We start from the raw sequence: 26,293 nt of genomic DNA on the forward strand, positions 1-26,293 counted from the left end.
AAAGGGAATTCTTTTCTCTTGAAATTGGCCATGCAATGTTGCAGTTTTGTCCATCGTGGTTTCGTGTGACGCCGAGGCTTTCCGGAGGGCAAGAGTTAATTAAACCTTTCTCCTTCCTTAACCATACACCCATCTATGCATGCAATTTCAGTCTCTTTCTCTGTTCTCACCGGCGCCCTTCACAGGACTACATTTCCCAGGACTCCCTGCGGCCGGGAAGTTTTGCTGCGGAGACTCCCCTAATACTTGGGAAAACTGTACCCAAAAATGGCATCGAATAGGAGAAAGGGCAACAAACCGGGCTGGAAGAGAGAAGGCATTAGGGGAGGGGAGGCGGGGGGATGAGTGAGCGAAGGAGCCCAGCTGCTCCGCTCCGATAAGGCTGGGAGGAAAGCGAAAGCCTTCTCAGCATTCCAGACCCCACCGTGGAGCCGGCGGAAAGCGAAAGTGAAAACGCAAGGAGCCCAGCTCGGGTTCCTTTTCTGCCGCGCCAGAGTCGGCGAGCTCGCGTGGTTCTTTCGGGAACACGCAAAAAGTTCGGACGGGACCGTCTCCTGCCGCTGGAGGAGGAAGCCCCGATGGAGTGACCGTCGGGGGTTGCCCTCTTGTCAAACGCGGCTAAGAGGAGGGCACGGGAGCTGCTGCTGGTGCAAGAAATCAACCCGTCTTCAAAGCGCCGCAGGACTTCGCTTCCTTCCCGGAAGGACCTTCGGACAGCGGATCAGCGCCCCAGGACCAGGTTTGAGCGGCCTGCCGACCTCTCCCCCCCCCCCCCAACCCCCGGTCGACTGGAGCCTGGCGACGAACTAGAAGCGCTCCAAGCCGCCCAAAAGCCCGGTGCGCGCGTTCTTTCGCCTCGCTGGCATCGATCGTCACTTTTAAGTCCGGCCTTCCAAGGAGTGGACCGGCCGAGGGGCGGGTGGGCAGGCGGGGGAGAGTGTCGGCCAGGTCCCATCCCCAGCATCGGCGGGTCTCATAAGCGAAGGGGAAGCCCTCAGCCTGAGGTCTTGGATTGCCACTGCCAGCCTGAGTAGGAAATACTGGCCAAGGGTACAGTGACCGCTAAAGGTGGACCGGTTGAGCAGAAGGCAGGTAGCTTCTTCAGGGGTTTAAGGGAGACTGGATTGATGTAATCCAAACTTTTCTGTTGTGCAACTTGACATTTTATGGTGTGCAGTTTTTTTGTTGCGTAATTTGGTATGTGCAAGAATATGCCCCACTGTTTTGTCACCCGCTCCCTTGTTCTGCATTCAGGGTAAAATGGATCATAGCCTCAGCTCATCTCTGAGAGTGGGGCTCCTTTTGGGGGGAAGGTTTTTTTTTTTTTTGGAGGATCCAAATGTTTGCCACTTATTGTTAAAATGTAGCACCATGTCGTTCATGGGATGCAGCACAAAATGAAAAAAAAGCAATTAAATACTGGGCAGGCCAGGATATTGTAATAAAACAAGGTTTATTTATTAATTCTACTAATTTCTAACATTGATTAGTTCCCTTTCTCCCTTGTTGAACTCACGGCACCTTAGAATATAAATAAAACATATTTTTAAAAGAAGACTAAAGGTAAAGGTATCCCCTGTGCAAGCACTGGGTCATGTCTGACCCTTGGGGTGATGCCCTCCAGCGTTTTCTTGGCAGACTCAATACAGGGTGGTTTCCAGTGCCTTCCCCAGTCATGACCGTTTACCCCCCAGCAAACAAGCTGGGTACTCATTTTACCGGTCTCAGAAGGATGGAAGGCTGAGTCAACCTTGAGCCTGCTGCTGGGATTGAACTCACAGCCTCATGGGCAGAGCTTCGGACAGCATGTCTGCTGCCTTACCACTCTGCCTCACAAGAGGCTCTTAAGAGGCTATAAACCCCACAAAAGTCACAGTTCAAAAACTCCAGTTAGGATTGCCAAGCTAAGCCAATCAGGATGCCGTTCTGAATAAAACTCTCTTCCTCTGTCTCCTGGAGATTAACAGTGAAGGGGACAGGTGGGTAGTTTGTCACATCATTTGTGGGGCTGTGGTGGAAAAGGCCCTGTCTTGTGTACCCTCCAAATGAGGGGTGGGATGGTTAGGAGGGAGATTGAGGGAGATCAGGGCCGTGACTGAACCTAAATAGTTCTGCAGGGCCTGCAAAAGGGAGCTCCTCCACCCAGGCATTTGCCTGAGGTCGACCCAAACCATCACTTCCAATTGGCCCCCAAGCCCCCCCCTCCTACTACGACTGCTGTTAATTGGCCTAACCCACTGGTCCCAGTAAGAGTTGAGCTGAGGCTCCCTTGCAGTTCCATCATTCTCTAATATTATTGCTGTTGTCATGTTAAAGTTATCGTTGGCATAATGTTATTGTTGTTATCACCTGTTGTTACCATATGTTATCTGTTTTTCCTGTTCCCTGTAAACAGCCCTGAGCCTTCAGGGAAGGGCGGTATATAAATATAAATAAATATAAAAATAAATCTTCACGTGATCTTAATCCCTGGGCAGGAGGAACATATGGGAGAAGATGATCTTTTAGATACCTTGTCTCAAGGTACCAGGATTGGTCCCCAACCATGTAGGTTCTGGCATTCCCAATTTATTTGTTTGTGGTGTAGTGGTTAAGAGCAGCAGCTTCTACCTAACAATCAGGGTTTGATTCTCCACTCCTCTGTCTTTCGAAATTTTTAAACAGGCTGGATATCCATCTGATGGAGAGGCTGATTCTGTGAAGGTTTCAAGGGGGTGGCAGGTTATAGTGGATGAGTGATAGGGTTGTGAGTGTCCTGCATAGTGCAGGGGGTTGGACTAGATCAGGGGTAGTCAAACTGTGGCCCTCCAGATGTCCATGGACTACAATTCCCAGGAGCCCCTGCCAGCGAACGCTGGCAGGGGCTCCTGGGAATTGTAGTCCATGGACATCTGGAGGGCCACAGTTTGACTACCCCTGGACTAGATGATCCAGGAGGTCCCTTCCAACTCTATGATTCTGTCCTCCACATGCAGCCAGATGGATGAGCTTGGACTAGTCACATCCCTGATAGTGCTGTTATGATCGAGCTGTCATATCAGGGCTCTCTCAGCCTCACCTACTTCACAGGGTGCCTGTTGTCGGGAGTGGAAGGGAAGGCGATTGGAAGCCACTGAGGTTCCTTCTGGCAGTGAAAAGCAGGGTATAAAATCCAACTCTTCTTTTATTTATAGCCCACCTCTCTCGTTGAGATTGAAGGCAGATTATACTACGTAAGTGAGATTACCCAGCAGAATGAGATAGCTCATGAACAAAGTAATAGGACAATGGTTACAGAAACCTGAAAACAAAGTTTACCTGCTAGGCCAGCTTTTTTCAAATTTTTTACCTTTGAGAAACCCCTGAAACATTCTACAGGCTTTGGGGTGATCATGCAGAATAGGGTTGGGAGGCATGGCTGTGTATAGGCCCACCCAGGGCCCCTCCCCTTCCCACCCCCATCATTGTCCATTTTGGGTGGGAGGGGGCAGGTCAACATGACCAATAAATTATATATATATAAAAATGAGTGGATAATTAATTATGAATTCACTCATGTGGAAGGCCAAGGATCTAGCCAATCCACAGTTGTCCACTCAGCAGTTCTCCAGGATCTCAGGTGGATCTCTTTCCCAATCCTGCCACCAGAAACCCCTTTGGATGGAGATTCTGGGGACCAATCCTGGGACCTTCTGTATGTATTCCCCCATACTGTGCCTAGCGCAGGCTTTCTCAACCAGGGGTTCGTGGATTCTTAATTAATTAAGAAGAATGTGGAGAGCCTGTATATAAAGATGGCTTGATTGTGCATGTATCTTCTCACTCCTTTTTTGTCAGGGTGATGGACTCGATATGCCTCGTGGAGCCGTCCCCTGTTTCCGGAACCTTGCAATTGAACCCAGCTGCCTTGTCCTTTCTGAAGACACTGGCTGGCCCCCTCAGAGTGGTAGCCATTTTTGGGCCCAAGGGGACTGGGAAATCCTTCCTCCTGGACCAGTTGGTGGAGACAGATAAAGGTGAGTGCCCCAGCATCCTCCGTGGGTCCTTCCCCAGTGTCTTGTAAATGTGGCGCCCCCTTGGTGTAGTGGTTGGGAGCGCAGACTTTTAATCCGGTGAGCTGGGTTTGATTCCATGCTCCCCCACATGCAACCAGCTGGGTGACCTTGGGCCAGTTTGGTGTAGTGGTTAGGAGTGCGGACTTCTAATCTGGCATGCCAGGTTTGATTCTGAACTCCCCCACATGCAACCAGCTGGGTGACCTTGGGCTCGCCACGGCACTGATAAAACTGTTCTGCCTGGGCAGTGATATCAGGGCTCTCTCAGCCTCACCCACCCCACAGGGTGTCTGTTGTGGGGAGAGGAATGGGAAAGGGACTGTAAGCCGCTTTGAGACTCCTTCGGGGAGAGAAAAGCGGCATATAAGAACCAACTCTTCTTCAGTAATATCATGGCTCTCTCAGACTCACATCCCTCACAGGGTGTCTGTTGTGGGGAGAGGAAAGGGAAGGTGAATTTAAGCTGCTTTGAGACTCCTTGTGGTAGCGAAAAGCGGTAGATAAGAACCAACTCTTCTTCTTCTTCAGTAATCTCAGGGCTCTCTCAGTCTCACCCACTTCACAGGGTGTCTGTTGTCGGGAAAGGAAAGGGAAGGCGACTGTAACCCGCTTTGAGACTTCTTGTGGTAGCGAAAAGCGGTAGATAAGTACCAACTTCATCTTAATCCCCTTTCCCTCCAGGCTGTCCCCGTTCTCCAGGGATATGGCTGCATTGTTCACCCCACCCAACTAAACCAGATGAAACCCTGGTATTGCTGGATACGGAAGGTCTTCCTGAGCAAATGGAGGAGGTAGGGTTCTTCTTCCCAAGTTTTTTGGATAGGCCATTCTGGAGTTTGGAAATAAATGCATAATGTTGAGCAGAATTTCAGTATCTTTCGACAGCTACCTCAGTAGTTCTGTAAGACTATAAGAACTTGCCATCTAATCTGGCTTTCAGATGATCAATCCACGGAAAACTATTGAGCACAGCTTGGTGGCTCTCTCCTGTGGTAAGCTTCTAGAATTTACGTTTCCTGACCTGGCCCCTACTTGGTGGAACGAGCTCTCAGAGGAGATCTGGGCTCTTCCCCTGAGCTTTTGGTTGGGGCCCGGGAACTAATAACATCTACTGGGCTGCCCAGTGAGAACATCTGAGGAAATGTGGTCAATCATGGCCAAACAACTGTTCAATGTTGATGATTTTCATTGTTTTAAAGCAGGGGTAGTCAAACTGCGGCCCTCCAGATGTCCATGGACTACAATTCCCAGAAGCCCCTGCCAGCATTTGCTGGCAGGGGCTTCTGGGAATTGTAGTCCATGGACATCTGGAGGGCCGCAGTTTGACTACCCCTGTTTTAAAGTGATAATGTTAATTTTTATGTGAATAATTTCTATCTACTGCATTGTATTGTATATACTGTTATACATTGTCCATTGCCCTGAGCTAGCAATGAGCAGTATACAAATTTTATTGATGATGATGGTGATAATGATAATTTTTAGAAAGCTATGAACTAATCAATTGGCATCTCAGGATGGTGTACATGGAATATAGAACTAGCAGAAACACACGGTAACATTTGTAATCAATTGAAAAAGGAGATATAACTGGAATAACATATAATGGAGAACGGTCTAATACAGTCTAATACCTGGGGGTCGAGACCCCTTTGGGGGTCGAACGACCCTTTCACAGGGGTTGCAGCAGGGCGAGTAGCTTGGCCAGGGGGGGCACTGCCACTGTTGCTGCTCCTCCTGCAGGCACCCGCACGCAGCTGCCAGCCGCTCCAGCAGTGCTTCCAGCGCAGTGCGGTCTCCCACCAGGCGCTCTAAGTGGTAGCACAGCTCGGCAAGACAAGAGGCAGAACTGAACTGAGAAACCCTGGGGTTTTTTTCAACAATGAACAAGACATAAATAGAAGTCTGTGAATAGCTCTCCTTCTTAGCATTAACAGGGGTCATGGCTGTGACATAAGAAACTCGGAGTTATAGAGGGTGCACGGAGGTGGAAACTCACTGTACATATAGTGTACCCTGGGAGCTTTTTGTGAAATGTATTAACTTATTTGTTACAACCTTCTTAGACTAACAAAGTCCTCAAGGCAGGTAACATCGTAAAACCATTAAAAATTTCAGTACAGAAAATGACAATGAAGAATTCCATACATGGAAATCAACACAACATATTTATTCAAGGTTTCTTTGCGGATTCAGTTGATTGAAATTATATTCAATCAAGAGCAATGGATCTTCACGCCATTGGTCGGTTTCGGTTTAATTTCTGTGAAAGGAGCCTTGCCTAATTTTATGGTTGGGGGTCACCACAACATGAGGAACTGTATTAAAGGGTCACAGCATTAGGAAGGTTGAGAGCCACTGGTCCAATAGATGAGGGACATTGGGTCATTGGTGTTGCAGTTGCCTGGCGGTTGGGTTCGGTTTGAGTCTTCTTCGTCAGTCTTATCCAATAGCCTGGCGGAAGAGCTCCATTTTGCAGGCCCTACGGAATCGTTTGTGTTCCGGTAGGGCAGGGGTAGTCAAACTGCGTCCCTCCAGATATCCATGGACTACAATTCCCATGAGCCCTTGCCAGCATTCGCTGGCAGGGGGCTCATGGGAATTGTAGTCCATGGACATCTGGAGGGCCGCAATTTGACTACCCCTGCGGTAGGGCCTTGATCTCATTGGGGAGCTCATGGCACCAGGTTGGGGCCACAGAAGACAAGGCTCTGGCTCTGGTCGAGGCCAGATGGATTTCTTTGGGCCAGGGAGTATCAGGTTGTTGGAATATATAGAGTGAGTTGCTCTTTGGAGAGTATAGACAAACAGATGATCCTTGAGGTACACAGGACCCTGATTGTATATGCCCATCGACACCTTCTCTAATGCCCACCAAGTGTATTTATTTATTTGTTTGTTTGTTTATTTATTTATTGAGCTTATATACTGCCGTTCCCAATTAGGCTCACAGCAGTTTACACAATAAAAGAATAAAAACACAATAAAACCCCATAAAGAAGGAAAAGTATCCCCTATGCAAGCACTGGGTCATGTCTGACCCTTGGGGTGACGCCCTCTAGCGTTTTCATGGCAGACTCAATACGGGGTGGTTGGCCAGTGCCTTCCCCAGTCATTACCGTTTACCCCCAGCAAGCTGGGTACTCATTTTACCGACCTCGGAAGGATGGAAGGCTGAGTCAACCTAGAGCCGGCTGCTGGGATCGAACTCCCAGCCTCATGGGCAGAGCTTTCAGACTGCTGCCTTACCACTCTGCGCCACAAGAGGCTCTATATAAAACCCCATAGATACCCTAATTACATTACTAAAATTAATAGGACTAAAAAGACGGCGGTGAAAGACTACTAACTCAGTTTACGCCCTCAGTTTACGCTAGGGCCACATTCTTGCCATCCTGCTAGTGAGAGTGGGAACAGATGAACACAGTGGACATGGGGAATCCCAGACTGAATAGCCGGATGCCACCCTGGCCTCAACCATACGCCTGTCGTAAGAGCTCCGTCTTACAAGCCCTGCGGAAAGTTGACAACTCCGGCAGGGCCCTTAGCTCTTCCGGGAGCTCATTCCACCAGGTTGGGGCTAGGACCGAAAAGGCCCTGGCCCGGGTAGAGGCTAGGCGAGCTTCCCGAGGACCTGGGACTACCAGTAAGTTCATACCCGCAGAGCAAAGAGCCCTGCAGGGGGCATAAGCAACCAAGTGGTCCCGCAGGTAAGCAGGACCCAGACTGCGTATAGCCTTAAAGGTCAAGACCAAAACCTTGAACTTGATCTGGAAACAGACTGATAACCAGTGCAGTCGAAGCACCGGCTGAATATTGGTAGAGTAGGGCAAAGTAGGCGGAGCCAGGCACTGCTTTTGCCTAGCAAGGCTTTTGATTGATACTGGAGTTTAGATTGGCTGCAGATTTTTAACAATGCTTTTGTGAGAGCAGCTTCCACCGTGTCACAAGGTAGGAGGCAACAGCCCAGAGACTCCGCCTCCTGTGCCAGCCATTTTGTAGCTGTGCCCTTGATACTGAGTCAGATTTTCAAAGGTGCCCATAGACTCAAGAGGGTTAGATGGTTGATTTGTAGCAGTGAATTGCATGTGGATTATTATAAAGCGCAAAAAGTAATTCTTCGGTTTTGAGCAAACTGTTTTTTTCTCAAGGGAGAAACTAGGTATATTTCTTTCCTCTTAATTCATCTCTTTGGCAGTGTGCAAAATTGGGTTGCTGTCTTTTCTTTTATGGATTGAAACTCTGTTGCTGCATATGAGGCAGAAATCATGAGGGGAAGGTTTGTAGCCTCTGGCGAGGCTGCCAAACAGTGGGAAACCCAGCCTGGCCCTGCTCTTGTACCTTTGAGCGCAGATTGAGGTGCAGAAATCAGCAGCTGAAGACATTTTTTCACAGCTTGGAAGGATAAACATCTGCCGATCCAGTGGCCGTTCAAGGCACTGCTAAAGTAGCCAGTTAAAAGGTGGATGGCTCTGCAATATTCTTGTTTTTCATTATGATGTAGGCATTTTCCTATTCATGTGTGTTGGCATTTTAAGCCTTCTTGAGTGTGTGTGACAGTAGGAAAGAGGGATCAAATGTTTTAATCAACATATTCGGGGTGGCTCGCTTGACTTCTAGTTCCAGACATCACTTCTGCTTCCTGATGTTTCTTCTGGTATCACAACAGGATGAGAAGTCCATCTCCTTCAAACTGTTCCTTTTGGATGTACTGCTGTGCAATATCTTTATCTATAACAGCAAAGGTGCTTGGGATCCCCAAGAAGAGCTTGATAAACTGATGTATCCTTCCTACTGCATCACAGCACAGACTGTGACTATTCTGCAATATTAACATTTGTCATTTGCTGGGTACCCTTATCCTGCCTTGGTTTTCTGCGCCTTTAGGCTCAGACCATCCTTAGTCTTCCAAATGTGACGCCACCTGAATTGCCATCTGAACAGAATTTTGTCCTCCTGGCTAGTTGCCGTGACAGGAGGATGTAAAGCTAGGAACCCTTTGCATTTTCAGTTGTTTTTGATTTTGAGGGATGGTCTTTCAGCAAAAAAAAGATGCAAGACAGCAGAGTTCAGCGGGAAAGAGGACGAGTGTCTGCATTTGATGTGCTCATCAGTACTTTTAAAAACTCCTTGAAATGACCCTCCGCACATGCTCAGAGGGACCGAGAATTTTTGAAAACCAAAAACAATCTAATTTAGCTGGGGTGGGGTGGAGATTAGATTGCAGTTCTAGATCAACATTCCTCTCCACTCCAAAATCAAATCCCTGAATGCTCTCAAGATCCCCTCCTGGCCTCCCAGTACTTCTCTTTTCCTCAACCTGTATCCTCCCTGCAGATATGTAAAGATGTTACCAGACAAGGTACGAGTCCTGGAGGATTGTACTCTGGAGAACAGCTTCCTGCTCAGTAGCATACTGCCTGACTTTGTGTGGTGCATTCGTGATGTTGCATCTAACTCCTTTTGGGGGGAGGTGCTGCAAGCCATGGATCATAACTTGGATGTCCTCCTTTCCACTCTGGCAGGTGCGCTTACATATTTTAGTGGCCTTCTTGCTTTGGTCTCCTGTTACTTGAAAGAATACTCCACTGAATTCACAGTGCTAGGGACTTCTCTGTAAAACTAAGGGAAAGGCTTTTGAGTATTCTCATTTTCCTGGCGTAAGTTCCCGTTTCTTTAGGGAGGTTTCTCTGTTCTGTATGTGTTTGGCTCCCTCTAGGGGCCGATTCGATATTACATAGGTTTATGTCCAGCATTAAAACCTACGTCCAGCATTAAAACCTACAGTTTAATCTGCTATGCAGGACATTAACTGGTGTAATATGAATTGACCACCAGAGGGCACAAAACACATGGAGAACAGAAACACTGCCAAGAAAGAGGAACTTACAAGTGAGGAAAATAAGGATGTGAAACATCCCAAGTCAATTTTTAAAAATCAGTTTAGTTTTGGGCTTCCCCAAAGAATCTTAAAAATGATAGTTCACTAAAGATGTTGAACATTCTCTTTGCAAAAACTACTGCTCCCAGGTTTCTTTGGGAAGGGGGACAGATTGGAAGTCTTAAAAAATATAACAGTTTGGCTTGGTATAGATCAGGCTTTCTCAATCAGGGTTTTGTGAAACCACGTTGGTTCTTCACAGCCCTGGAAGGGTATCCTGAATGGGTGGGAGTTAACTAATTTTGTATGTATTTTTAAAATGTGTTAAATATCAGGTGATATGATCATATATGGTCATGTCAACCCCTCCCAAAATGGCCAATGATGGGTCTGGAGGGGGTGGGAAGGGGATGGTCCCTGAATGGGCGTGTCCACAGCTCTGCTTCCCAACTGTATTCTGCATGATGGTGCCACTTCTGGGGTTTATCGAAGCCTGAAGAATGTTTCAGGGGTTTCTCAGTGGGGAAAAGATTGCAAAAGGCTGGTTTAGATAGGGGGAAGAAAGCAGAAAGGGTGATTGTTGCCATAGATTGTCAAGTTGCTGTTGTTGTTATTGTTGTTGTTGTTATTTTACCATCTGGTGATAACATCTTCTTATGTGTCTTCAGTTTCAGACTGCAAGAGTACACCGTCTAGCTGTATCCAGACCCTGTTCCCCACTCAGAAAGCGTTTTGTTTCCACCCCCCACATGTGGATGGGAAGGATAGGAAGGTTCCCTCTTCTGACTTCCTGCATCCCATCTTCCAGGCTCAGCTTTGTTTGTTTAAAGATTATGTCCTGGACCAGAGGCCCAAGAACATCTTTGGAAGTAAATTTGTCAGTGGAAAGGGTGAGGATACTTTTCATACCAGATGTTTTCCCATTGGCTCAGATCACTTTGCTGCCATAGGAGAAGAGCAGTTTTTACTGCCTTGGCTATGGGGAGGGACTGTGGCTCAGTGGAAGAGCCTCCGCCTTTAACGCAGGAGGTCCCAGGTTCAGCATCTGTCATAGGATTAAGCAGAAGGTAATGTGAAAGAAAGAGCCTCTTGTGGCGCAGAGTGGTAAGGCAGCAGACATGCAGTCTGAAAGCTCTGCCCATGAGGCTGGGAGTTTGATCCCAGCAGCCGGCTCAAGGTTGACTCAGCCTTCCATCCTCCCAAGGTCGGTAAAATGAGTACCCAGCTTGCTGGGGGGGGGGTAAACGGTAATGACTGGGGAAGGCACTGGCAAACCACCCCGTATTGAGTCTGCCAAGAAAACGCTAGAGGGCGTCACCCCAAGGGTCAGACATGATCCAGTGCTTGCACAGGGGATACCTTTACCTTTACCTAATGTGAAAGACTCTTCTACTGAGACCTTGAAGAGCCACTGCCAGTCTTAGGCAGCACTGACCTTGTGGGACGTATGGTCTGATTCAGCGTAAGGCAGCTTCATGGGTGTTTGTGTCCATTCCGGGGTTGAGTTCTCCCTTCTGGGGCTTTCCCAAAGGGGCATATACATAGATCTTTATCCTGCTTTGTAACAGCAGCCTGATGCTCAGACATTTGTGGGGAAAAAAACTTATTTCCACGCCACAAGACAGATCGCCTTTTTGATTCCTTTAGATCAGGGGTAGTCAAACTGCGGCCCTCCAGATGTCCATGGACTACAATTCCCAGGAGCCCCCTGCCAGCGAATGCTGGCAGGGGGCTCCTGGGAATTGTAGTCCATGGACATCTGGAGGGCCGCAGTTTGACTACCCCTGCTTTAGATCAAGATGCTGTTAAAAGCAGAAGAGTAGATTGGACTTGGGTTTTCCCGATCATTTGGCAAACCTAAAGAAGGCGGAGAGTTGGTTGTTATGCCTCACTTTTCACTGCCCGAAGGAGTCTCAAAGTGGCTTACAATCGCTTTCTCCCACAGCAGACACCCTGTGAGTGAGGTGCGGCTGTGAGAGCTCTTACAGGACTGCTTGGTCAGAACAGCACGAAGAGGACTGTGACTAGCCCAAAGTCACCCAGCTGGCTGCATGTGGAGGAGTGGGGAATCAAACCCGGCTTGCCAAATCAGAAGTGCCGCTCTTAACCACGACACCATGCTGGCTGTAAAGGGAATGCTAAAGGGAATTTCCAAAGATCCACTGGTACTTACGCAGCCTATGATGTTTTGTGTTTTTCAGAGTGGTCTGCCATGCTGGAACAATTTGTGGCGGTGTTGTCTTTGGATGAATGGATCCTTCTGAATGAGAGCTGCGATGCCCAAGAAGCAGCGCCATCGAGGGTAGGACTGGGAAGAGTATAGGTCTGGGTATAGGTCTATGCCAGAGATATTGACTGTGTCAAAGGTTCCAGCATCGAACACATGAGGCTGCCTTCTACTGAATCAAGGTCCATGTTGTCCACTCTGAGTGGCAGCTTCTCTCCAGGGTTTCAGGTTGTGGTCTCTCACATCACCTGCCACTTGGTCCTTTTCTAGCTGGAGATGCTGAGGTTTGAACCTGGGACCTTTTGCATGCCAAGTAGATGCTTTGCCACTGAGTCATGACCTCCTCCCCTGTTGTCTATTGTAATAGCTCTTTCAGACCGCTTGAGAAGCTCACCTAGGAAATCCTCTGTGATTGTAATTTGGGGAGCCATGTTAGTCTCCAGCAGCGAAATAAAAAAAGGAATCCAGTGACCACTTAAGGACTGACCAGTGTTGGAAGAAGGAGGGAGTGAAACGGCGCCACCTGTCTGCTATGAGGCTGAAATGGCTGGCAGCCATTTTGGCGCTCTCTTTGTTTCTTTCCCTTTGGAAAGAGAAAGCAAAGGTGGTCCTGTCAAGCGGTTAGATTTAAATGCCTGGCATTTCGCTCCCTCCCACTTGCAGGTATTTCAGCCTTACAGTGGGGCAGGCCGAGCCCAGATGGTTTATTTTGGGACTTGGGATGTTCGGGTTCAGGTGTTCAGCTTGGGAACACACAGAAACCTGAATTGGACCAGAATTTTCCAGTTCGTGCCCATCCCCTGGTCTCCATAGTCATTTCTCCTCTGGAGGTTCTTCTCTAGAAATTCTCCACACTGTTTGGAGAAAAAAAAACACCTCTGCTTCTTCTCCCTCTCTTTCTCCCTCTTTGAATTCATCTCCTCCTTTCCAGATGTTCTGTCGGAAGTGCTTCCATTTAAGGGCAGTATTTCCAGGCTAGGGCCTACACAGCAGGTGAAAACATAAGATGTGCTTTATTTTAATTTTATATTTTTACAGGGCTTCCTCATAGCCTTTGTTAGAAATGAGCAGGAAACGCCCCTTATTTCTAACAAAGGCTATGTGTAAGCCCTGTAAAAATATGAAATAATAAAGTGCATTTGGGGAATCAGAACTGGGAAGCCAAAGTATTTTTTTCTTCCCACAGGAAATTTCTGAGAATTGTAATGAGCCCGTGGTTGAACCTGTGATAGATCCTCCCTTGACCATGCCAAGGATGAAAGAGAGTCCCCGCATCCCACAACCACCGGTACAAGAACCCAAGGTAGGTGATACCTGTTATGCAAGGATTTACAAGTGAATATCCTTTCCTGTTATGAATTAGACCAACATCATGAAGCCACTGCCTTCTAGGAATCCTGCATTTTTCTTACCTTGCCCCAGACTGCCACAAAGTGATTTAGTAGGTGACGCTTCGCCTATGATCTCTGGGAGAAAAATAAATCTCATGTGCTCAATGTAAGACTTCCTTGTCTCTCTCCTTGAGGACCTAAATTTAGGTGGGTCGCTGCGCTGGACTGAAGCAGCAGGACAAAGCGTGAGTCCTGGAGCACCTTTAAGATCACCAAAGTCTGGGCGTGAACTTTTGTGTGCATGCATATCTGTTACAGGAAGAAGTGTGCATGCGCATGAAAGCTTATGCCTTACCCAGAGCAAAACTTCGTTGGCTTTGAAGATGTCCCTGATAATTTGTAAATGTTGTTAGCCTCTCCGAGTCTGCTTGCAGAGAGGGGCGGCCTATAAACCAAATAATATATAAATAAATAAATCTAACATCTGCACATGCCCCCTAGCCATCTGCCAACACCTCCAGACATCCTGGCCAGATGCCTGGAGGCCATGGAGGATTGGCTCGTGACATTGGCTGAAGCTGAATCCAGCCAAGATGGAGAATAGCAGCTCTTGACGGGGTCCAGCTGACACCTGTGACTTCCGCCAAGAGCCTGGGCATGATTCTGGACTCCTCCCTGTTGATGGAGGCCCAGATGGTGAACATCGCCCACCTGGCATTTTACATCTACACCAGGCACGACAACTGGCAGCCTGCCTCTCAATTCCCATCCTAGCTATAATGAAATATAGTCATCTCCAGGCTAGACTTCTGCAACTATGCAGGACGTCCCTTGAGACTAATCTGGAGACACTAACTAATCTGGAGACACTAACAGTTCCTTATAGGAACCCAGTGGAGGGTGCACATGACACCGGTGCATTGGCTCCAGATTGGAGTCTGAATTAGATTCAAGGTTTTGGGACTAACCTTCAAAGCCCTAAACAGTCTGCAACTAGCTATCTGCCTGTCTCAATATGTCCCTCAAAGAGTAGTATTATCAGCAGACCAAACTCTGCCCAGGAACCTTGGCCCCAAAGAGGACCAAGGGCCAGGGTCTTTTCGGTCCTGGCCCTAGCCTGGCGGAATGTTCTGCCAACTGAGATCAGGGCACTGGAGGGCCTCAATTAGTTCCGCAGGTCCGGCAAGACAATTATTCCGCCAAGCCTATGGTAAAATGCAACACCTAATAACTCTCATTGGCTGGTCTCCTTGGGGGAACATCTGCAGGAATATTCATGCAACTAAAGAATGAAACCCTTTTAGATATTTAAATCTCATCAGGCTGTTCTTTGGTAAAAATTGTAGAATTGTTTTAATTAAATATGTGTCTTTAACTTCATTTATGATGGTATTTTATTATTTAATGTTACCTGCTCTGACCCTCATGGGAAGGGAGGGTTAGAAAATTATTGTTGTTGATGATGATAATTGGCTGCAAAGGACTGTAAGGCGGAGCTCTTCCGCCAGGCGTTTGGTTGAGGCTGGGGGGATAACCGTAGTTATCAACTGTGGGTCCCGCCCTAGTTTTGTGTTGACATCAACCCCCTGGTTTACACCATCTAGGGAGACTGTCTAGATCCCAAGGCTGGAATAGCAGAGCAGGGACTGAGAGATTTAGTAAAGTCTATGCTGCCATGTATTGCTTATTGGTTATTTTTATTGGGGGACTTATGGGGTTTTATTGTGATTCTATTGGTTTTATATTGTAAATTGCCATGAGATGGCAATTGCCATGAGTGACGTTATATAAATCAATGTATGTATGTATGTATGTATGTATGAATGTATAAACAAATAAATAAACAAATAAATAAATAAATAGGTAGATCTTGTGTCAAGGCAGGGATCTTCAGAGACCTGTGCTGCCTGGTTGGCCAAGCTGGAAGAAGGTAGTGTGGGAAGCACTTCTTATGACCAACCATTCAACACCGGACAAAGATGGATGATACTATGGGCAGGAGTTCTTGCTGATGTACCCAGTAAGATCCTCCCTGCCATTACTGGCTGCTGACATCCCAGTGATAGCCAATTTGGGTTTCATGTATCGGGTTTCATGTAATCTTTCTTCGCTTGGCTGTGACTCCCTTGCTTTTTACCTTTGGGTACAAACCTGACAGAAACTTCAGCCTAGCACTCTCCTACTTACAGAACTCTGATTCTGTCCCTAACAGGTTCCTCCACCATCGTCCTCCCGGGCTGCTCCTAGAATGGTCCAACCAAACAACATGGAGGCACCAATGTGTTTGATCGAGAACAACCCGGGTGAGAAACTGCAGGTCAACCAGGAAGCCCTACAGCTCTTGGAGAGGATCAATCAGCCGGTGGTGGTGGTAGCCATTGTGGGGCTGTACCGCACGGGCAAGTCTTACCTCATGAACAAGCTGGCAGGAAAAGATAAAGGTGAGACTGTGGGATGTATCTGTGCACTTTTAACAAGAGAATTTGGCTCCACTGGCAATGCCTCCCTCATGAACTATTATTCTTCCTGTAGTAATAGCTCAGACAATCCTGTGCTCCTTGTACTTTACAGTCTGTGGAGGCTCTGGGCTAATCCTTTTCTGTGCTGGAGGACACATCTAACTGGATTATTTTGTGTCTAGAAACACTGGGGCCTCAATTGCAGAGTTATCAAAACAGTTAAGCCCGAAATCTGATATGCCCGTAGTCCAAGACATTCTGATTTCTAGAGTAGTGTGAAAAGGAGACGTGTATATAGTTTGTCTCAAAATGGAGAATGGATTGTAGGCCCCAGTCATTAAAGTCCTTCCAGGCCTCCCTAGATGCACCGGCTACAAAAGAAACATGAAAATGGGCTGTTTCCAAATCTGTTGGTCAAAACTTGGGTTGTGAAGTTTGCCTTAGTATAGAGATATGTGGGCAGAATGTTAAAATTGTGAGGATTACTTTGTCTTGTCGTGTATCTCAATAAAACTATGGTTTCTGGAGCTCAGGATAATTTCTGAGAGCAACCAGAAGTATGTCTCTTTTCTGGCTGAACACATTTCATTTGCTGATAAACCATAACGGGGAAAAGGTTGAACTACTCTTCCCCAGGGGGCTGAGCATTGTATCTTCCTTGCCCTCTCATCCAGGATTTTCTCTGGGTGCCACAATACAAGCAAATACCAAGGGTATCTGGATGTGGTGTCGTCCTCACCCCAAGAAGCCTGACCATACCCTGGTGCTATTGGACACAGAAGGACTGGGCGATGTGGAGAAGGTAAATCCGGAACAGGGAAATAGAGACAGGGGAAGGCCAGTGCAGAGGCTTCACCGGCTGGTGTGAGCCCCGTCTTCTTACCCAGTTCCCAATGAGGCAAGGGGAGACTGGTCTCTTTTTGATCTTCACAGTTTTTTAGCTAAGAAAGGTGAAGGACATACTCCCTCTTTGCCAGAGGCTAGAAAGAATGTGCACCAGAAAAAGGGAGGGCTCCTCATACTTATACATTTCAAATTAGTTACAAACAAAAGCTAGAGCATGAATATAATTTCACCTTTCTCATTATTATTGTTGTTGTTGTTGTTGTGACCCGCCACGAGCCTAAGGGGAGTGGCGGGAAATAAATCTTATTATTATTATTATTATTATTATTATTATTATTATTATTATTAATTATTATTATTATTATTATTATTATTATTATTATTATTATTATTATTATTATTATTATTATTATTGCTCACCACTCTCATTTCTGGCTCATGGCGGGTTACAGATCCATCCAAAATTTAAAGCCCCATTAAAACCATCCGGATGAACAATATACATATCGGACTCCAACAATAAAACCATAATGGAGAACCCTTCCGACCCTACCAAAACAAATATAATAAACTTTCTTACTCCAAGAATCTGTTCTTTCAGGCCTCTCAAGGTTACTCCCATGTGACTTAGGCGATTATCTTATGCATTCCTCCTGTCTAAAACAAAGAGGCCCCTTTTCCCAAGGCTTTCCCAAGACATTCTAACAGAGTCTGTGAATTCTCTTCTACAAGGTTACGAAGTGTTTCTCACTGAGAGTACACAGTATGATATCACAAAGGATTTTTCCCTTTAGTATTGCAAACATAGGCTATTTTTACAAGCATGTGTTTCAGTTTAATACAATTGACTCTACACAGGAAAACTGCACCAGTCCAGACTTCCCTTACGGCAGTGGTCCCCAATCTTTTTATCACTGGGGACCGGTCAACACTTGACAGTTTTACTGAGGCCCGGGGGGGGGGGGTAGTCTTTTGCCGAGGGATGTTGCCGCCTGAGCCCCTGCTCCACTTGCTTTCCCGCCGGTGCCCCTGACTTCCCGCTGCCCACTGGGGGGCGCTGCCAGCAGCAGCTGCACAGTGCCATGCCGAGAGGGAGCCCCTGCCATGGCGGCCGCCAGAGAGCACCAAAGGTGAGCCGGTGGCAGAGTGGCAGGGCAGCCCCTGAGGCAGCAGCCAGGGAGGAGGACGAGGAGGAGTTGCGGCCCGATACCGACTGATCTACGGCCCCACACCGGTCCCCGGACTGGGGGTTGGGGACCACTGCCTTAAGGGTTGGAAGTCTCTTGGAAATAATGCTAGACTATGGTAGTGGCAACAGAGTACCCCATTTAATGTATGGTGGAAGCCTGTGGCTTCCACATACTCCAAATGTTTTGTGCTAAATGTCTGCATCCTCTTTCCACAGAGCAATGTCGAGAATGACTCATGGGTGTTTGCCCTGTCCATTTTGCTGAGCAGCACCTTTGTGTACAACAGCATGGGCACCATTGACCAGTTTGCTTTGGAGAAATTACAGTATCCTTCTTTGGAAAATTCAGGCGTCCACATCCCTGGCAGAACCAGGAGTTAATAAAATGTGGAGGGCCCTTCCTATCAGGACTTTGATGTGGCAGTAATTGGGTGTGTGATTCTTAAACTTGTCCAAAGTGGTTGAATAAGAAGAGTATTACAGACGACCAAGCTATAGTTTACAAGAAATGAAAGTAAGATCACGCTTTCTCAACCAGGGTTTTGTGAAACCCTGAGGGTTTTTGACGGCCCTGAAAGGGTTTCCAAAATGGGTAGGAGTTAAGTTACGGTTTAATATATTTTTATAAAATGTGTTAAACAGTTATTGGGTGATATGACCATATATGGCCACATCGACCCCGCCCCTCCCGAAATGGCCACTGATAGGCCTGGAGGAGGTAGAAAGGGGAGGAGCCCTGGTGGGTGTGTCCACAGCTATGCTTCCCAACCATATTATGCACCATTGCACCACCTCTTGGGTTTCTCAAAGCCCGAGGAATGTTTTATTATTTATTTATTTTTATTATATATTTATATCGCCTTCCCCCAGGGCTCAGGGCAGTTTACAAGAAGCAGGAAAAAGATACAGATAACATCATATATAGTAATAACAGGCGATACCAACAATAATATTATAACAACAATAACATTAACATGATAGCAACAATAACAATAGAAAATGATGGATCTGCAAAAGAGCCTCAGCTCAACTCTTACTGAGACCTAGTGGGTTAGGCAGATTAGTAGCAGTCGTAGTAGGAGGGAGAGGGCTTGGGGTTTCTCAGTGGTAAAGAGGTTGAGAAAGAATAGTTAGATATTCATTAGAGATGTGGAGCCGCTGAAAAGTTATTGGACCGTTCTGTAGACATTGCATCTTCATTTCCTTAGCCCAGTTCCAGCTACGTGACAGAACTGACTGAGCTTATCAAGGTTAAGGCCTCAGGCAGGCAGAACTCTGAGGGAGTTGACGAAATTCCTGATGACTTCCTCTGGTTCTTCCCAACTTTTATTTGGGCTGTGCGTGATTTCACTCTGCAGCTAGAGCTGGATGGACACCCCATCTCTGCGGACGAGTACCTGGAGAATGCCTTGCGGAGGAGAGAAGGTACTTTGGGGAGCTGGTGGATGAAAAGCCTTAATGGGCTAGGACTTACTGCTTTAACTTGATTAGTCATAAGAGGTGGGCTAAATCCTGAACATGTTTCCCTCAGATCAGAGAGAATGGGAACAAACATCTTTCAGCCATCCCCAGTGACATGATTTTTCTCCAACAACATCAATGGAAAAGTATTTTCCCCTGGGACATGGGGAATATTCCTGTTTAGATTCTAGAAAAATGACATTTTTCAAGAAAGTTAAAAGATAGACAGTCAAAAATACAGTATCCTAGCCAATGTGGGCTTAGTGAAAAAGGGAAAATAAAAGGTCTTGATAGCAAAATTGAGGGTTGACCCTACTGTTAAATGTGATGAGATGCCCCACGTCCAGTGACGGGTTCTGGACATCATGAAAGAGCTGCAAGTTATCAGTGGTGTGGTTTTCTAAATTAAATTTCAGCACCTTGTGGCGTGGAAGTTTGGATTTTCTGCCTTAGGCGCTGATCTGTCATCGCTGTGTCTGCTCAGTAGATCTGAAGGGACTGTTGTTGTGGAAACTGGAATGGAAGAGACCATCTCTCAAGGCCTGCTGGTTTGACCGAATAATGTGTGCTTCTCTCACAGGTTTCCCTGAAAGTCTAGACTTGGCCAAGAAGTACATCCGCGAGTACTTCCCCAGCCGCAAGTGCTTTGTCTTTGACCGCCCGGCCACCCGCCAAGAATTGGTGCACCTGGAGGAGTTGCCTGAGAGGAAGCTTCACCCAGACTTCATTAGAGAAGCACACCGGTTCCGGAGCTACATTTTTGAGACGGCTGAGGCCAAAGTGATTCCTGGGGGACACACAGTGACGGGGACATGTAAGTGAAAGAAGAAATGGATGAAACAGTTCCTCAGTGGGACAGGCTTCCTCGGGAGGTGGTGGGTTCTCCTTTGGAAGGTTTTAAGCAGAGGCTAGCTAGTCAACGGGCAGAAAGGCTGATTCTGTGAATTGAGGCAGATTGTAAGTGGGTGGGCAGAAGGCAAATTTCGTCCAGGCCAGACCAGCCAGGGATTTTGTTTTTTTGTTTGTTTGTTTTGAGGGGGTGGGATCATCTGGACATGGGGTCACTGTGGGTGGGCAGGTAGTTGTGAATTTCCTGCAACCTGCAGGGGATTGGACTAGATGACCTTGGAGGTCCCTTCCAACTCTCAGATTCTATGTGGCAAAAATGGTCATGAGATATCACAGACCAGGAAGGTAGGGCTGGAATATTGATGGATGGATGGTGTCAGGTAGGGCCCCCAACCATTTTGAGCCTGCGGGTTCCATTGGAATTCTGGAACAACACAGTGGGTGCAGCCTCAAAATGGCTGCTGCAGGAGGCTGAGCCAGCCACAAAATGGCTGCCACAGTTTACCTTGAGTGACACCCAATACCTTCTTCAGCTTAAAACTATGCTGGGAACAAAGATAACAAAGATAGATAATCATAATACACCAGTAGTTTTTTATTTAAGAACAGTAGATTTTTAAAAGCAGCCATAATAAAAGTGACATTAACATCCTTGTCACTCAATAGGAATTAGAATCATAGAATCATAGCATTGTAAGGAACCTCCTGGGTCATCTAGTCCAACCCCCTGCACTATGCAGGACACCCACAACCCCATTGGGCATCCACTGCAACCTGCCACCCCCTTGAATCTTCACAGAATTGATAGGCTGTGTCTTTTTGATGAGGCCACCGTTTGGATCAAAGGTACCTTTGGATCAAAGGTACCCCCTGCGACCGGATGTTAGCTAGCACATGGGATTTGAATTGCCACCGCCATAGGGTTTTTTTAATGGGTATTTTAATGGGACAATAGTGTATATTTTATTGGGGTATTTAGTGTGACCCGCCACAAGCCAGTTTGCTGAGAATGGCGGGATATAAATCAAAACATAAATAAATCTTATAAGAGAAAATTTAAAGTTGAAAATAAGAAGATTAGGGGGAGGAAAAAACAATAGAAGGAACAGACATAGAAAAATCATAAAATCCAATCAGTCTCTCATTTACCAATCCTAATAAGATATACTGAGATAACTTATTATAGCTTAAAAATCTAAAGTTATTCAACATTTCTATGTAAATTGATCTATACATTATTCAGTACCCTCATTTAATCCATGGATCCTTCTGCTAGCAAATAAATTTTGTCACGATTAGGTAAGAAGCTTATGAGGTTTCCATTGTATTTCAAAAGATGACGTTGATTTTTTTCTAATGTTGTGAGTTTGGCCATTTCAGCAGGTTCTCTTAATTTTAATATCCAGCCTTCAATTTTTCCAGTTCTGCGCCCATAATATTCTTACAGCTGTTAAGATTTCCCTAATTTTATTCCAATGCAGTGTTTTTAAAATCTGTACAGTCAATCAAATCTCTGGTGGCCAATCAGAAATATTGCTGGGCAAAAGCCTTGCTTGGCCCCACTCACTTGGCAGGCACTATAACACCCGCAAGGACCACATTGCAGACCCCATGATACAGATATTTGTGGAGTTTGGGATAAGTATTCTCCCCTTCCCTCTGCAGTGCTGGGGCACCTTGCAGTGACCTATGTGGATGCCATCCGCAGCGGGTCCATCCCTTGCATAGAGAATGCAGTGTTGGCCTTGGCTCAGATTGAGAGTTCAGCAGCTGTGCACGACGGGGTAAAACGCTATGAGCAGATGATGGATCTCATGTTGACGCTGCCGACAGAGAAGATTGAAGAGCTGCTGAAAGTGCACGTGGAGTGTGAGAAAGAGGCCATCCAAGTGTTTCTGGACCGTGCCTTCAAGGATGAGGGCCAAGAGTACCAGAAGCAGCTGAAGGTACTGGGTTTATATCAATAATGGGAATAAGGTGTATAGCTTTGCTGTCTAGACCAGGGGTGGCTGAACTGTGGCTCTCCAGATGTCCATGGACTATAATTCCCTGCAAGCAGAGGCTCCTGGGAATTGTAGTCCATGGACATCTAGAGAGCCATCGTGGTCTAGGCAATGGCTTCTAAACTTTCTGTATTCAAGGTGAGCCTCTGTGGTGACGTCAGGATTTAGGCAGGGGCTGCCACACACCCCACGGCTTCACCATTTGGGGCTTGATAGGCCTCAGTCCTGAAAGGGAAAGGAGTATGAATCACCCAGGCTCTTTGTCCTTTCTCCCTCAATACTTTCCCTTCCAGCTAGCTAGGCACAGGGAGAACTGGGACAAATTCCCCTTGGTTGTTATGAAACTGGCTCTGTAGGCTTATCCACCCACTCTTCTGCCCTGGCAGCAAAAGGATGGCATGGCTGCTAATCGGGCATGATTTTTATTATGGCCAGGCTTGCCTCCCTGGTTCCTCCCTTCATTGGAGGGGTTGCCCAGCTGAGTTGGCATGGCCTAGTATCCCATGGCCACAGCTTTCAGGCAGCCTCCCTGCCACCTTTAGGCTGGGCTATGTTAAGTCTGGATATGTGCCCAACTATTTTTCCTCCCTGAACTTTGGTTGTCCATTCATTTGGCCCTCTTTTAGAGCTGCCCAGTGCAGGGAAGTGAGTCCTTGTGACTGTGTTTAGGGATGCCCATATTGCTTGTTCTCTGTCCTGGGGTTCTGGGAAATTTGGGCTGTGGGGCTGCCCCTGAACATTTAGTTATTTTTTTTCATGCTGACACATTCTCCTGCCATAAACCCCCTGTGATTCTGGTACAGATTATGAGGAATGTTCACAGCACACACCAGCACAGTGAGCTTCCTTGAGGAAAGTGTATATTTACATCGCTGTATGTCTGGCATATCTCTCTGCTGATTTAAACTGCAGGGGGGTTTTGTTGGATGTACAATGCTGTAATATTGAATTGACCACTAGAGGGGGCAAAACAGATGCAGAAAAGAAAAAAAAGAATTCGGGACACTAATGCAAGAAAAATGAGTATGGAGAAATGCCCAGTGCTTATGACTGGTGGACCGGCCATTAAGTGAGTGGATCATACTGGAAGGTGGCTGAAGTTCTGGCAGAGGTCACCTTGTTCTGCTTCGCCACCATGCTGATTCTCACTCTGAAAAAGGTTTTTTAGAGGATGAGGCACATGTAATATGTCTCAGAGTAGACTTCCAAGGATACTGGTTGCTGACTAGGATCCTGGAATAGGACTTTACTGTTATTCCCCCCAGGGTGGAAATAGCAGAAATGGCTAAAATAGTTCATACCTGCTTCTCTAACTCTGCTTCCTTGATTCAGGTGGGTAGCCATGTTGGTCTGAAGCAGCAGAACAGTTTTGTTCACAGTATAAGCTTTTGTGTGTACGCACGCTTCCTGTGACACAATGAGGAAGGGTGTGTACTCACGAAAGCTCACACCATAATTAAAACTGTGTCTTAAAGATGCCACTAGACTCAAACTTCATTCAGTTTCCTGAGTCAGGGTTCACTTTTGGTTTTCATTCCAGGAAAGTTAGGGCCTTATTAAAGAACTTCTGACTTTCCTGATAGATGCTTCTGGTGATATCCTCTGTTTGAAGACATGAGCAGGAGAAGTTAAGCTAACAGGTAGAAATCCATGTGAGGAAGAGAAGGCATGGTGCTGGATGTAGCGTCTTAATGAGAAAGCATCTGTTCTACTTAATATTTCTGGTAAAGGCTTGGAGGAGGAGCATGTCTCGTGGCTTAAATGCCACTCAGTGCTTAACACCCACTCAGGGTGGCTGTCCCGCCCCTTAGTGCCTCCTCCTCCAACCAGCTGGCCAATCGGCTTCCATCCCCCATCCCTGACCACCCCCTCCTCCTTCCACCTCTCTCTGAGGCTTGGAGGCTGTAGTTCCCTGCTGCATGAGAGCTGCCCCTGCTGGTGAATTCCCTAACAGCTGCTTGCAGCCCTCCAGTTCCTGGGCGGAGGGGGAAGCCGTCTGCAGAGTTCCTCCACTCCACCCCCCTAATCTAGTGCCCGTTGTATTCCTGAATGCAATGGGCTTGGCCCCTAGTCTGCCATATGTTGTTCCTTCCCTTCCAACCCTAGAACGAGATCCAAATCAAGTTTGAGGATATCTGCAGACGCAATGAGCAGGAGTCCTTGGATCGCTGCCAGGCCGTCCTCTTGGAGCTATTCCAGGGTCTGGAGGAGAAGATCTGTAATGGGAGCTACGCCGTGCCAGGTGGATATCCATGTTTCATGGAGGATCAGAGGAAAGCAGTGGAGAAGTATCACTTGACACCTGAGAAAGGTCTCATGGTGAGTAGGCCTATATTCTTGTTGTTTACCACTGGTGGGTGCTGACCATGCACCGTTGAAACAGAGAATGCACACTCAATTACAGAGCCTCCCTCCCCATGGAAGGGAATCACAAACTCGAGTGAACCATCTTGCTCTCTCCCTGTTTCACTCTAGGCCCCGAAGTCTCTACAGGAGTTCCTGAAATCCAAGGAGACGGCAGCCCAGTCCATTCTGCAGGCCGACCGAAATCTCACAGACCGGCAGAAGGAGATTGAGGGTTCGTAGGGCCTTCAGTGCCTAACGGGCTACTGTGCTTGTCCTGTCTTTGATATCCCAGGAGGTGGTAGCTCAGAAGCACAACTCTGTGTTTGTCTGCATGGAATTGCCTTTGAATTTGAATGTGCCCCACCTCCTTGTGAACGCCCTTGCAGGGCTTTTCCACGTGATCAACGTACTCCTGATTTTCGTGGCAGTTCATCTGCAAGCATTGGGATCAGTTTGGGCATCTTTCTTCGGCACATTTCCCCTCCCTGCGCATTTTCACAGTTGTGGAGCCTGTTTTCTTCCACGTGTACCTTAAGTCAGGATTTTCATTGGAGGATGGCATTGGTGGCTGTTTCAGTGGCATCACAGCACTTCATCTCTTTTTTACTTTTTACTGAATGCTTACATCGGGGATTCCAAACTAGGGGTCTCTGGACCCCTGGGGGGTCTCTGGAAATTCTGAAGGGGTCAGCGGGAGCTCTGGTGTGGCATGGTGTGTGTGTGTGTGTGGGGGGGGGGTTAGGCTGTCTTCTCTTCTTTCCGGCCTACATGAAGCAGAGATGCCATACTAGTAGCATAGGCAGGGGGAGGGAGAAAAAGGAGGGATAGGGGCACACCCTAGTGGTGGAAGAAGAAGAAGAAGAAGAAGAAGAGTTGGTTCTTATATGCTGCTTTTCCCTACCCGAAGGAGGCTCAAAGCGGCTTACATTCGCCTTCCCTTTCCTCTCCCCACAACAGACACCCTGTGAGGTGGGTGAGGCTGAGAGAGCGCTGATATCATTGCTCGGTCAGAACGGTTTTATCAGTTTTATCAGTGCCGTGGCGAGCCCAAGGTGGCTGCATGTGGGAGAGCACAGAATCGAACCTGGCATGCCAGATTAGAAGTCCGCACTCCTAACCACTACACCAAACTGGCTCTTCTGGGAGCACAGCACGGGGCATGGCCAGCTGACATCCAGGGCTCCTCGACGTCTGAAAAATTATTTCAGGGGCTCCTCCACAGTCAAAAGATTTTTAAAGGCTGGCTTGCATTGATATATCAGTATAATGACTACATTTCTTAAAGGTACTACAATAGCAACATATCCCTATTCCATGGTAATGTTAAGTGAATTCCCAGGTTTTATACATTAAAAAGTCAAGTAAACCCCTAGCTCTTTCTCTTGCGGAGACGCGAAGAAAAAGTCATATCTTCTCAAGAGTAGAGACTTACTTTAAAAAACAAAACTGGGGAATTCAGAGAACCTGCTTGATCTATCATTACAATAGGATATTGCTGTTTTGGTATCATTTAAAAGAGGGGGTATGAAGCACTCATCTTCAGGGAAGGGAAGAGAGAGTGTGAGTTGACCATGAGCACAGTCCAGTCATTGAAAAAGAGAGCTGGGGGGGAGGGATGGTGAGACAAAAATAAAACTGACAGAAACATTATGTGCGAGGAAAAAGGC

The 26,293-nt window shown here is 47.0% G+C and overlaps 1 protein-coding gene across 2 annotated transcripts in view; it reads left to right on the forward strand.

Annotated features, from left to right (window-relative positions):
* The first annotated feature begins 299 nt into the window (after positions 1 to 299).
* The window catches only part of LOC143837192 (guanylate-binding protein 7-like), a 31,896-nt gene continuing 5,902 nt past the window's right edge, over positions 300 to 26,293 (forward strand). The window contains exons 1-16 of one of the 2 annotated variants that reach the window (XM_077336763.1): positions 300 to 739; positions 3,817 to 3,995; positions 4,716 to 4,825; positions 8,704 to 8,816; positions 9,372 to 9,559; positions 10,584 to 10,805; positions 12,117 to 12,217; positions 13,329 to 13,445; positions 15,686 to 15,914; positions 16,607 to 16,734; positions 18,184 to 18,293; positions 19,187 to 19,392; positions 20,009 to 20,242; positions 21,943 to 22,223; positions 24,387 to 24,599; positions 24,756 to 24,858. In XM_077336763.1, the coding sequence (XP_077192878.1) occupies positions 3,821 to 3,995; positions 4,716 to 4,825; positions 8,704 to 8,816; positions 9,372 to 9,559; positions 10,584 to 10,805; positions 12,117 to 12,217; positions 13,329 to 13,445; positions 15,686 to 15,914; positions 16,607 to 16,734; positions 18,184 to 18,293; positions 19,187 to 19,392; positions 20,009 to 20,242; positions 21,943 to 22,223; positions 24,387 to 24,599; positions 24,756 to 24,858 (2,530 nt within the window). In that variant the 5' untranslated portion in view covers positions 300 to 739; positions 3,817 to 3,820. Of the gene's footprint in view, positions 740 to 3,816; positions 3,996 to 4,715; positions 4,826 to 8,703; positions 8,817 to 9,371; positions 9,560 to 10,583; positions 10,806 to 12,116; positions 12,218 to 13,328; positions 13,446 to 15,685; positions 15,915 to 16,606; positions 16,735 to 18,183; positions 18,294 to 19,186; positions 19,393 to 20,008; positions 20,243 to 21,942; positions 22,224 to 24,386; positions 24,600 to 24,755; positions 24,859 to 26,293 lie in introns of those variants that run through there. The other variant, XM_077336764.1, reaches the window with a different exon arrangement.

This window comes from Paroedura picta, chromosome 5, assembly GCF_049243985.1.
Source record: "Paroedura picta isolate Pp20150507F chromosome 5, Ppicta_v3.0, whole genome shotgun sequence".
Classification (NCBI taxonomy): domain Eukaryota; kingdom Metazoa; phylum Chordata; class Lepidosauria; order Squamata; family Gekkonidae; genus Paroedura; species Paroedura picta.